The sequence below is a fragment of the Mytilus trossulus genome, chromosome 4 (assembly GCF_036588685.1).
Source record: "Mytilus trossulus isolate FHL-02 chromosome 4, PNRI_Mtr1.1.1.hap1, whole genome shotgun sequence".
Classification (NCBI taxonomy): Eukaryota; Metazoa; Mollusca; class Bivalvia; order Mytilida; family Mytilidae; genus Mytilus; species Mytilus trossulus.
The window spans coordinates 77,684,352-77,696,728 of NC_086376.1; the positions used below are offsets into that span (position 1 = coordinate 77,684,352).

The following is a 12,377-nucleotide window of genomic DNA, read 5'->3' on the forward strand; positions in this document are numbered from 1 at the left end:
GAAAATTGGGTGCAAGTGCACATCTTTAATAAACAAGCCAACACACAAAGCCAAAAAAAACCAAACTTACATCTAAGCCATATACACAGAGAGGACTTTTACTGTTTAGCAAGTTATTTATGTATAAATTACAATAAACTGTAACCAAAAATCTGACGTCAACACCAAATTTATCGACAAACACCTCTGCTCCCACCAATTCAGAAAAAAGCTCTACAAACAATTTGAGCGTGAACATAAGAATGCAAAAAAAAAAATGAAGTGAAAAGCTTGCCATGTAGATCGAAGTTTTTAAATTTTTTATTCATCAGACAGTTTTGATTGAAATTAGTTCAGTATAAGAAACAAAATCTGTCAATCGTCATAGACATTCCTGTAACAAAAAAAAATAATCTTTTAGTCAATTTACATATACTATCGGAAAGTATGTTGTTTACAGTGTATACAAGGAACTATGTATATTATCCTCACAGTTCTGAGTTAACCTACTTTGTTCAGACAGTTTATCATAGGTTGGAATTATATCATTGTAGTTCATAAAACCCAGTGACGGGGTTGATTTAAGGGAGGCATATATCAACCTGGCCTCAATTTTAAGCCTGTCCCGAGTCTAACCTTTATCCTGTATGTTTTTTTAATCCTTGTTCATTTGTTTGTTTCTGAGGTAAGTGTGACGTCACTTCGGTGAACTAGTTTACATTATTGTTTAGGGGTCACCCGAAGCCCGCCAATGGGTGAGAGATATTCTCCCTTCGTTGAAGACCAATTGGTGTTTTCTGCTCTTTGGTCGAGTTATATCTTCTATGATATAGAAAACTGAATGAGATTGACTAAAAAAGATATCATATCTGCATATCACCTTAAGTAAAAAATCATGACAACAGATAATAAATTATTCGGTTTCAGAAAGTTATATAATACATTATGTCTCTGGTACAAGTAATCTTTATTACTATAATAGTAATAGTAATTCCTTCGTATGGATTCTAATCACATAAATTGCCTTGGATATACAAACGTGGTCAGTTAGCAGAACTTCTCCCTTCCGACAGCAAAACAATGCAATTATAATAGTGTTTTATTTTGACTTTCCGGTATGATTATACACAGCCACGCCTCTGATGAATAAGTACGCAAAATTCCTTTCAAGGAAGAAAAATTAAAAAAAATTTGCAATAACTTTGTAAGGACTTCTTTTTAAGGCTGCTAAATGGAAAATTTGGTTAACTATTAATTTGCTTGAGGAAGGTAATCAATAAGTTTTTAACTTTGAATTACTATAATATCTGTCTCTTTTCTATCTAAACTTACAACTGGAAACTCGCACACATACAGCTCATCTTCGTCGCACTCATCAGCATCCCAGAACCAACCATATATATCATACCAGTAACCATCTGCATAAAACTCTTCATCATTAAACTCTAGTTCTACACATCTGCCACGGTTCGATCCTTCTTCTGTAAGTAGATAAATGTTGAGAAATAATTCGGGAAAACAAATCACATAACTAAAAAAACATGCTCAAAAAGAGGACGCGTACAGTAGAGTGAACACAATAACATATGTCGCCTACTATGATATTCATTTTTTTAAAGCAATGAACTCTCAAACCGACGTAAACTCGCTGGTCGAATGAAATATGTATGGTTTACGTGTTCATAGAAATGGTTAGTCTCATTATGACATAGGTAGGTTTTCATATCGTTTGCATTCGACGTTTTTTATCGGATATTTTTTCTACTATCAATGCCGAACCACGAGGTTCATATCGTTTTACGTTGCCATGTCAGGAATATGGCAGATGTTATCAAATAGATCGTTTCTATGTATGTTGGCGTTAGATTTGTTTTACTTCAGTGTTCCTATTGTTCCTTTGTTTTATCTTATTGATTAAGAAATAATTCCTTCGTGTCATGCTCTATGCTCATTTTAACATGGATAGGCATTATATTTGCCGATATTTTACACTGAGCGTTAGCGAGGCGTAAAATGTGGTCAAATATAATGCCTATCCATGTTAAAATGAGCATAGAGCATGACACGAAGGAATTATTTCGATTCTAATAGGACAAATACAGTATTTTTATAGGTCGAAGCGTACGAAATACCGTAAATTTTTTTGGCTTTTCCCGTTTCCTCCCCAAGGAGTCTGTGCATTACATTTCATTTTTGATAAGTTTTAAAAACTACGAGCAGGGTAAATATAAGTTATTTTATAAAAATATATATTAAAAATATATGCCAGCTGCTTAAATGTATACATTTTAAAGAATGACGATGGAAATAACGTTAATATAGACAGTAAGTTCGTGCGCATGTGTCAAACATATTTTTTATGCTCATTAGAACACGGCTTTGTTTACAAAGCGTAATAAGGACGTCATGTTAGAATGACGTGTTTCCCTCGGTTTTGGTGTGTATAGTTATCAAAGGTACCAGGATTATAATTTAGTACGCCAGACGCGAGTTTCGTCTACATAAGACTCATCAGTGACGCTCAGTGTAATTGTTTTCTCTCAACCGATTTATAACTTTGGAACATTCTGTATTCTGCTGTTGTCATTATTTACTTTCGACGTATTTCATTGGATAGTGGTATACTATCATATCCGAAAAAAAGAAGAAAAAAAAAACGTCGAAAGCAAACGATATGAACCTTCAAAGGCTTATGTTATAGGACAATTGAATTATATTTGTTCAGGTGCATGGTATTCTCAACATGTCATGTATTTTCTGAACTATATTTTCCCAAATAAACAAACTTTACATTCAATAACGACTAGAAATAAAAAGTTTTAAGCAAAATAAATGCATTGATAGACAATCAATGAAATTATTTTGAATTTTTTAAAGCAACTGTCACGCGAAACGTTGTTCCTATTTGTTATCTTCTATATGTTTCTTTGTGTTCAATTTCAATTCTTGCACTGTTTGAAATTGTCTACTGCCGCAGTTTAATTTTTAAATTTTTCAATTCTCTAAACTCATTACTAATGCCAAACAGAACATGGTCTTCAAATAAATAATTTACCCATGCAGGAAATCGTGTATTTTTTTATGCAACTGAGTATAGTTAGCATGATATTCCTATGCACAAACATATATATATTGCTGGCATCATGCATTATGTATTGATATGATCGAACGGTTATATGATCTACTCTTTAAATACACCATACAAGTAGTTCATGTTAATTTGTTGTCGACAAAGATTTCTCATTACATTTTTGATGACTTGTTGGCATACTTTTTGACGCTCACATATACATGATATATTTATAAATATTGGTACGAACAAATAAAACATATACGAGTAGTTTGGTCAATATTCTTTTCCAATTTTTCATTCATTGGAATGACCATATTAAACCGAATTCTTAGCATCGTTCATATATATTACATATATATTAGGTGAATACCAAAGAATCTTTTCTTTTTAAACCAACACTTTTAAGACAGGACACCCTGGCTTTTAAGATAATCTCTGAAAAGAAGTATATAATCACTAGCACTCACCAAGTCCAAACGGTAGATTATCAAGATCGAGTTGTGTATTGGTCATTGTAAACAGGTAAGTACCATTATTCTTCAGATCTTTGGCCCCGGTCCAGACATCTGCATCGTCATCACCTAAAAGGAATAGAACTGAATGTTTCTACATTCATGTAGTAAAAATCCAGCCCCTTATTTGTAACTGGACTTTTTCAGCAAAAACTCTTGATTAATTGGACATGGAAGAAGATACATCAATGATCAAAGACCAAACGACACAAATAACCAAAGACATTTAGATATACCGACTTCAACAACATTTATATGTCTTTACATCCTTTATAGCTATACATCAATGTTATTGACGTAAGTTCTTTATATTGTAGGTCCTTTTGCTGATCAACTCTTCAATGATTGTATTTAAAAAAACTTTTGGATTACCAAATATTTTGACCTCGAGCTTCACTGAAGAAACAATTATTGTCAAAATAAGCATCTTGTATGTACAGCAAAATGCGCATACGGTACAACAAAACTGCGAATCGATAAGGTATACAGTAACTACCATAGAGCTTTCATCAACAAAAAATCTTTAAAAATGATTTAAAAAAAATATATAAGAATACAACAGAAGACAATTACTGCATAGGTGCCATTCAGGCTCATATTGCCCAGATAAACTAGTTTAATGGGAAGTCAATCCTTTCGATCAGAGGACTGACAAAAAGTATATATCAGAAATTGCAAAATATAAATCAGCACAATATTTATCAAAGGTACCAGTATTATAATTTAGTACACTAGACGCGCGTTTCGTCTACATAAGACTATCATTGACGCTCATATCAAATAATAAGTAATAAGCCAAACAAGTACGAAGTTGAAGAGCATTGAGAATCCAAAATTCCAAAAAATTGTGCCAAATACGGCTTAAGTAATCAATGCCTGGGATAAGAAAATTCTTAGTTTTTCGATACATTCAAAGTTTTGAAAACAGGAAATTTATAAACATGACCACATTATTGATATTCATGTCAACACCGAAGTGCTGACTACTGGACTTGTGATACCCTCGGGGACGAAACGTCCACCAGCAGTGGCATCGACCCATTAGTGTAAATAGTTATCAAAGATACCACACAAGCAACTGGGTAACTATAAATCAGGATTAAACAACAGCATAAAGAAATAAATAAATGTATGTCATTCCATGTCAAGGAAAGTCGCAGCAACAAATGCAAAGTACTTGACATTGATATGGAATCATCAAACTTACACTAAAATATATGTGTCATATAGTATTCCATACAGTATCGTTACGAACAGCATAGAAACACACGATATTGTGTGATTCCAAGTAATAAATTTACTAGTAATTTTGAGGCCCTTTATAGCTCGTTGTTCGGTGTTGGCCAAGGCTCTGTGTTGAAGACCGTGCATTGACCTATAACGCGCGTCTGGCGTATATTCCAAATTTAGTCCTGGTATCTATGATGAGTTTATTTACTTTTATAAATTGTTATTTGGATGGCGAGTTGTCTCATTGGCACTCATACCACATCTTCCTATATCTATTTATTACGTTTGTTGAAACAAAAACTTCTAAACATACTATTTTTATTTACCAACTAAGTAGACAAAACTCTGATTCAATCTACAACAGCAAAACAAATATATTTTTTCTCTCAAATATTATAAACTTACCTATTCCAAACTTTTCCCGTAGTGCCTCCGCTTCGTCTTCGGTATCAGGAACCCATAAGTGAGCGCCCCGAGTGCTCATACATATATCCTAGAATCATAGCAAATTTCACCTAAGCCTAATAATACTACCATAATCTCAATATTTAGCACTATTATTGCTTAAACTCATCATAGATACCCGGTTTGAAATTGTGTACACCAAACGCGCGTTTCGCTCACAATATACTAATGTGAAGCCCGTTTAAAAAAATAGTTATAACGGCTAAATAAACATAAGAAGTTGAGAACTGAGAACCCATAATTTCTAAACTTTCTGCAAACATTGCCAAAGAAATCTTTTTCTGGGTTAAAAGATCTTTAGCATTTCAAAATTCAATTTCATTATTTTGAACCATATCAATGAAACTTACTCTTACCGACACTTTTACTGTAACAATTGTGAAGGAATTAAAATACACTATTTCTAATGAATTACTATGCCGATTCATTCATCCACAAAAGTTATGATTTACTTCGTTTTGCGTTTGCTTGCAGGTATAGGGTTTTGTTGTTAATGAACCAAACTGTTTAGTTTGTTAAACGTGTGTTTTTTTTAGACGTGTCTTGTTTTATTTTAGTTGGTTATTTTTTTTAATTTTCTATTTTACGCAAAATGATAAAAAAGATGTAGTAATTGTATTATTGACTCACCTCAGCCGACTGCCATGGTAGACAGTGATCTATTCCGCCAAAGAGGTAACAGTTACGACTAATTTGTTGATTATCCAGCTTTGTGTATCCATTTGGACACGTACACGATGCTAAAATTAAAACGACAATCATGATGTGCTAACATCGGCAAAGAGCTTATAAAAAGCATTGTAAAAATCACCAAATCTCATGAAGTGAACGGACAACAACCCTCACTAGCATCAACATTGTACAATCGTCATTCGATTCAACATATCCATTTACCAGAACATGCATATTTTATTTTGAAAACGAACATTATAAGCAAAACTTATTTAATCTTGTCAACTATATGTATTACGGAAATATGCACGTAATTTCGATAAATTCGCTTTTCCCGAACGATTTATAAAATACTAGTAGTTCCTTGTTTGAAGGGCATTATAAAAACAAAGTACATATGGATACATATCAGTAAAAGAACAAACAATCAATCGGGAGAGCGAAAGCAAAAGCTAAGTCATATACAAAATTTAATCCTTGTAATTTTGATGAGTTTATTAGGATCAACTTTATATTGTACGAAATTTATATTTCAGCATTTGTTTTTTCTAATGTTTAATCTGTAGATGTGGTGTTTGATTTATAGTTATATAACTCTGTAATAATGTTTAAATCATACTATCCGCGAAATAAATGTATGCAATGCGGTAAAAACTGTGAGTAGTAGACGAGATAAGAGGACCATAATCAGATACTTTTGATAGGCTGAATATTCTTGTTCATCTCGTCATAGGCAATGATATTACCAAGCCAGAATAAATCTTTCTTAAAATCACCCGATCCCTGTCAGGATATTGATAGTCTTGGGGAAAATGTAATACTGGATAGAAACATATCCTTTTTTAACAGGATTTTGAAACAAATTTGTCTAACCTAAGCATCTACGTGACAAAAAATTATGTCTGATTCTCTTTTAAGACGTTACATATATAGGTTCATAATAAACGAAACTGTCGTATGAATTACATATCTTTAATTTCTTTTTTTTCTTTGTTTTCTTTAAAGTCGTATTACTTGCGTTTCATATTACGGTGGCAAATGCTATACAATTCACTTTGATGTTATTTTCTTTTCTTTTATATATTATTCTGAAATATGATAATCTTGTTTTTGTTCCGTGATTTTCTAAATTTCCTTTAATCGATCATGATTCTTTAATTTTCATATACTTTCTTTTTTAGCTAGCATAAATAGGGTGCACATTTTGGTCGAACTTTTCTTTAGGCGTGAGAGACACAAGTAGGCAAAACAAATCTTTTTCCTTTTCAAAACGCTACACACTAGAAACATGTGAATTTAATCGGAAAATCATCTTTGTCATTATTACTGTAGGACGCATTCCTATAAAATTAGGAAAATACCGCTGATTATATATAATTAGGTCTAAAGCCGGTGTCATACTTTAACGCTTTTCAAGATGACAGGATCATTCTCGATTAAAATTTTGTCAAAAGTCTAATCAAGACCTTGTGAATCGTGACTGGCAATTCGAACTTTAAATAAAATAAGTAAAATGACTACAATCAGATATTGTTCAGGAAGCATCATAATTCAGCCGTTTCCAGCTGAATTTGTTCCGATGTTCCATTCTCGATTTGATTCTAATCCGATTTGTATTTTTCTCATGGTTAAAAACGACAAAATCTGCCCCGACAGCGTCCTGATTCTACCGAAAGTCATCTGACTGAGATTAGTCAGTGACCAGACAGTGAACCGACGCTTACGGAAGATATCCGTTAAAAAACGGCCAATAATTCAAGATGATCAGGTATTGTCAGAACACAATCGTATCACAGTATGTTGTACCGCATTGCGAGCGGCTTTGTCTAAACTCATTCGTATCGTGTTATACAATTGTCGGTACTCTGATGTGAGTATTATTTTCGAATTTCTTATTAATAAGGGGACTGTTCCGGAATGGTTTTGGCAAGGACGATGTGGACTCAAACGGCATAAAGTCAGCTATGATATGATAAATTTCTCCAGATTGTGCACGTTCATCGTGACACCGTCAAGAAAACACCGAAAATTGTTACGATTTTGACCCTGTACAGCAGAATCTGTCGCAACAAAGTCACGATTATAGTCCGATATGACAAAATCAGCTGAGTTTCCTCAAATCTTATGGGACCGACTGTTGGATTGCTTGACCGAACTCTCTGGACCTTTCAAAATCTGTAGGAATCTGTTACGAACGTATACGACTGCGTTCAGATAATTATAGGACATGTAAGACCATTCAGTAATAGTGATCCGACTGTTTCACTTTCCTTGTATTAGCGCTGTCTGATCTCAAACAGGACCATAATCGGCACTATGTGAACGCCCCATTATCAAGTGTCCGTTTAAAGAATTGTCAATCTGTCTCTTGACAATAGTCCAGTCAATCTAGCATAAATTTGACCCTAACCAGAAAGTAATTGCAACAGGAGATTTTTAAGTTTTAATCTTTAACATTATACCCCAAATATACACAGAAAAAGTCCCATAAAATCTAACTTGAGGAAGACTTAAAAAATCATCATTTAAAATTCCTATGGAGATTTGCATTGAAAAGGGAGATAACTCTTGCAAAAAGGCAGAAATATCATAAAAAATTGATACAAAATTACAACTTTACCGCTTCTATTCATCAGAATGAGTTGATTCTTGATTTTTTAGCGGTCTTCAGAGTATAACAAACAATTCTAAAGGTGTTTTCATATCTTTTTTCGAACTAGTCACAAAGCTTCAAATTTGCAATTTCTTTAAAGAGAAATGCACCAAAAAAATAAAACTACCCATAACACTTCGGTTCTGTACATTTTATGAGCAGAAGATTGTATAACTTAGTCAAATACAAACTCTTAACCACATTAAAGTATCATACTTTACATAAATTTCAAGAAAAACAATCAAAAATTGAAAAAAACTCAATTTTTGTAAGAGTTACCTCCCCTTCCAATGTAAATTTCCATAGGAAATTAAAAATGCTGATTTTGAGTTTTCCTAAAATTGGATTTTACGGGACTTTTTTCTCTGTATATAAAGAGCATAATGCTATAGATTTGAACTTAAACATTTTCTGTTGCAATTAGTTTGAGGTTAAATCTGAGTTTGACTGGACTACAAGAAACAAAGAACAAAAACACCCAAAATATCGAAGCAGATAAAAGTCCATTCATTAATTCAACGCAACCCAGTGATTTCTACCCATAGAATCGTCCGATACTAAAACAACGGAAAAATCAGAAGCGGAACACAATTGATTCAAACGATCCTTATTCGTAAAGCCTGGCCAATATTAGATCTATCCGAATTGCATGAACTCTATCTATAATCTATCTTAAATTTTTATTGTACGCTAGTACTATCCCGAACTTACTTCACAAATACTGAAATACTTTTTTCGTTAAAAGGGTTGCGTTATTTTTTATTTATAATATTTATTGACCAATTTATTTATTTGTATACTACATTTTGTTGCTCTTATTGCACACAATGTGCCTGAGTGTATTAATAAACTTGTCTTGTCTTGACAACTCATTGGAGACAAAAAAAATATTGGAATTTAAAATCAGACAACAAAGCTCAAATAAGGACAAACAAACCTAATTTTTATGTTTTGGTTGCCTATAATGTCATTTGTTATTATTATACCTCACGTTAAAATGCCATATTTTGATTTGTTATACGAGGGTGTTGGTTTACTCTTTCAAATGGCTGAGCGGGTGACAATGTTTTTGAATGTCACCCTTTTGTCCAGACCAATCAAAAATCGTTAACTTAAAGGACAATGAATTGAAATTACATCAAGTAATTAAATACAATGCTTAAATTCTACGTTTTGCTCAGATTTAATTATCTGTATAATAAATTAAATAACACATAGTTGAGAAAATGATAGAGCAGATTGGAACCCCTCGAAAAATATGCAAATGTATTTTCTTTTGCATTGCTTATACTGATTTTTTTTTCATGAATGGACAACCGTATTCTTTCCTATACATTACATGTATGTAATAATATCGTACTAAGAAATATTTCCTATACATATATATGATTTGGATGAGGTTAACAGATATAAACAGGCATACAATATTATAAATAATAGACTAGAGTGAATGTTACAACATAATTAAGAATAGAAAATTATGATCAAACACCTACAGATTTTTTTAAAGATTGTTTAAAAAATTAAAGAATACGAACATTAATTTGAAAAACTACTATATGGATATATTGACAGAAAAACTTACCAGCTACTGGTTTCTTCCTCATTGTCTGTGCTCCATCAGTAACCTCCATTTCAGGACAACAAGCTGAATGTAAATGACAAAGATTTGAACCATTTTCATAGCAGGCAGATGAACAGCTATCTCTATCGGTACATACCATTGCACATTCTAGAAATGATATCGTCGATGTTGTGTCAAATGGTGTTCCGTTTATTCGCGTATTATTCTCTTGTTTAAGGTTTTGTAATTTAACATATGAACTTGCTGAACAAAGTGACAAAACCGTCACTGCTACTGGAAAAGAATAACCGATTCGATAAAGCATGGCACTGTCAAAATATACTTGTGTCGATTCTTTGTTCTTACATTAGTGCTGTAAATTAGCACCAAGGAGATTATTGAATTTATGCAAAGTTTCATCCCTTCAACTATTCTCTCCAATTTAAACCAATTAGTACAGACAACGTTTAAAATACGTTCAACATCGATCTATGAGAATGAAATATATCTTTATGTGAATGTTGAACTTATATTTGGTCCTTTTACATGTTTTTTTCAATAACAGTTTTTTTGTCATAGTAGATGCAGTTCGAGCTAAAGGGACGACAAAGGAGGATGAACATTTCTGATAATGCTCTTTACCATATACATACTAGCAACTAAAAGGATGGTGTATTATTAAGATCGATTAAAACAGGCAAAATACTAGCATTCAATATGATTTATGTATATCAAACGTATATGCATTGCATATAGATAAAGGCAATAGTAGTATACTGAACTAAAGTGCAACAAAACAGACGCAAACATACATATATAACCTTGAAGTAGATGTAGTACTAACAAACAGTTCAATTTTGTGTATTTTGGCTGCCTACTTCATAAAATCATTAACGTCCTTGACGTCTAACAAGGATCTCTCATATGAGTTATCCTGTGAGAACATGATTTATATCGCGATATTTAACCAGGGTTATGTCAAATAATGTCTCGTTTCTAAAAAAGGTCCATAAGAAGATATCAAGACCTTGAAGATAAATAATCCGTATTAACTTCACAAATAATACACGTTGACCTTGAAATATAGATTATAGGTACTGCTGTTGTTTATAATCTTGATAACGTGTTATAGTTTTATTTTGTTTGTCTTGAAAATTATTACTTTTGCTGTGAGATCATGTTTTCAAGTATTACTAATTTCGCAAGAATAGATAAATACATTGCACTAGTTATGTATGTGTAGATGGTGCCAACTAACATAAACAAAATCTGATTGTTGAAATATATGGCTAAATTTAAGTCTGTACAAAAATTGATCACGTTTATCTTTCTAATACTATATGTTGCCTACACTTAAATTACTATATGTAATATAGGCATTTGGAGGATATTAACAACAGCTTGCTTGGTCTTTCGTTATATGTTTTCTTTGACCTGGTTTAATTTTAAGTCCAAGTGTATTTCTCTAGTACTATGCAAAATCATATAATTTTGAACTAAAACAATCTATATTTAATATGATTACCACACATGTCACGCTGTAAAAATTCGAAACAACCAAAAACATTTTTTTATACGTTTTATGTTATTAACCAATTACCATAACTAAGCATACCAAACCCTCTCTATAAGTACGTCATAGATTACTAAGTTTCAATTACATTTTCAAACAGTAATTACAGAATGTCTATCATATGAATTATCTACCACTTCTTGTTAAACATTCAAACATGGATTAAAATGCTAATGATTCAACATTGCATTTCTTTTTATCATAAGAAAAAAGAAAGGTTCATTCCCTCTATTTCTACTTTTTAAAAATCTGGTAAGAAAAGGTTAAATTTCATATGGGAATAGGAGGAAAACTTGTGCAAACAAAGGATTATACTGTATAAACATGTTTTAATCAACTGTTAATTTTCCTTTTTTTTTTTATTAGAACAGGTAGTAAATTTATTTGTTTTAAACAAAATAAATATGAAAGAAATTAAAAAAATATAAGTAAATTATTTTATTACACAAATTAAACTGAAGATTCAAGCAAGCATAATATAACACAAATTATACAACAGCATTAAATCAAATCCCACATTGTAGCACAAACACGCGAAGAAGGTGGGAGGCTGCATCAACAAACTCTACTGTTGTGACTTCCTGGTTGCGATGTCTAATCTTAAGTATGTCTTGTCTGTTGTTGATTTCTACATACTTCTTTTTGGGGGCCACTCT

The 12,377-nt window shown here is 32.2% G+C and overlaps 1 protein-coding gene across 1 annotated transcript; it reads right to left on the reverse strand.

Moving 5' to 3' along the window:
• Positions 1–284: 284 nt before the first annotated feature.
• On the reverse strand, positions 285–10,280 carry LOC134714208 (uncharacterized). The gene is made up of 6 exons (XM_063575449.1): positions 10,170–10,280; positions 5,890–5,999; positions 5,200–5,287; positions 3,520–3,633; positions 1,312–1,460; positions 285–373 (listed from the first exon to the last, which is right to left on the reverse strand). The coding sequence occupies exons 1-6, from the start codon at positions 10,216–10,218 to the stop codon at positions 362–364; spliced, it is 522 nt and encodes a 173-aa protein (XP_063431519.1). The 5' UTR covers positions 10,219–10,280; the 3' UTR covers positions 285–361.
• Positions 10,281–12,377: the final 2,097 nt, after the last annotated feature.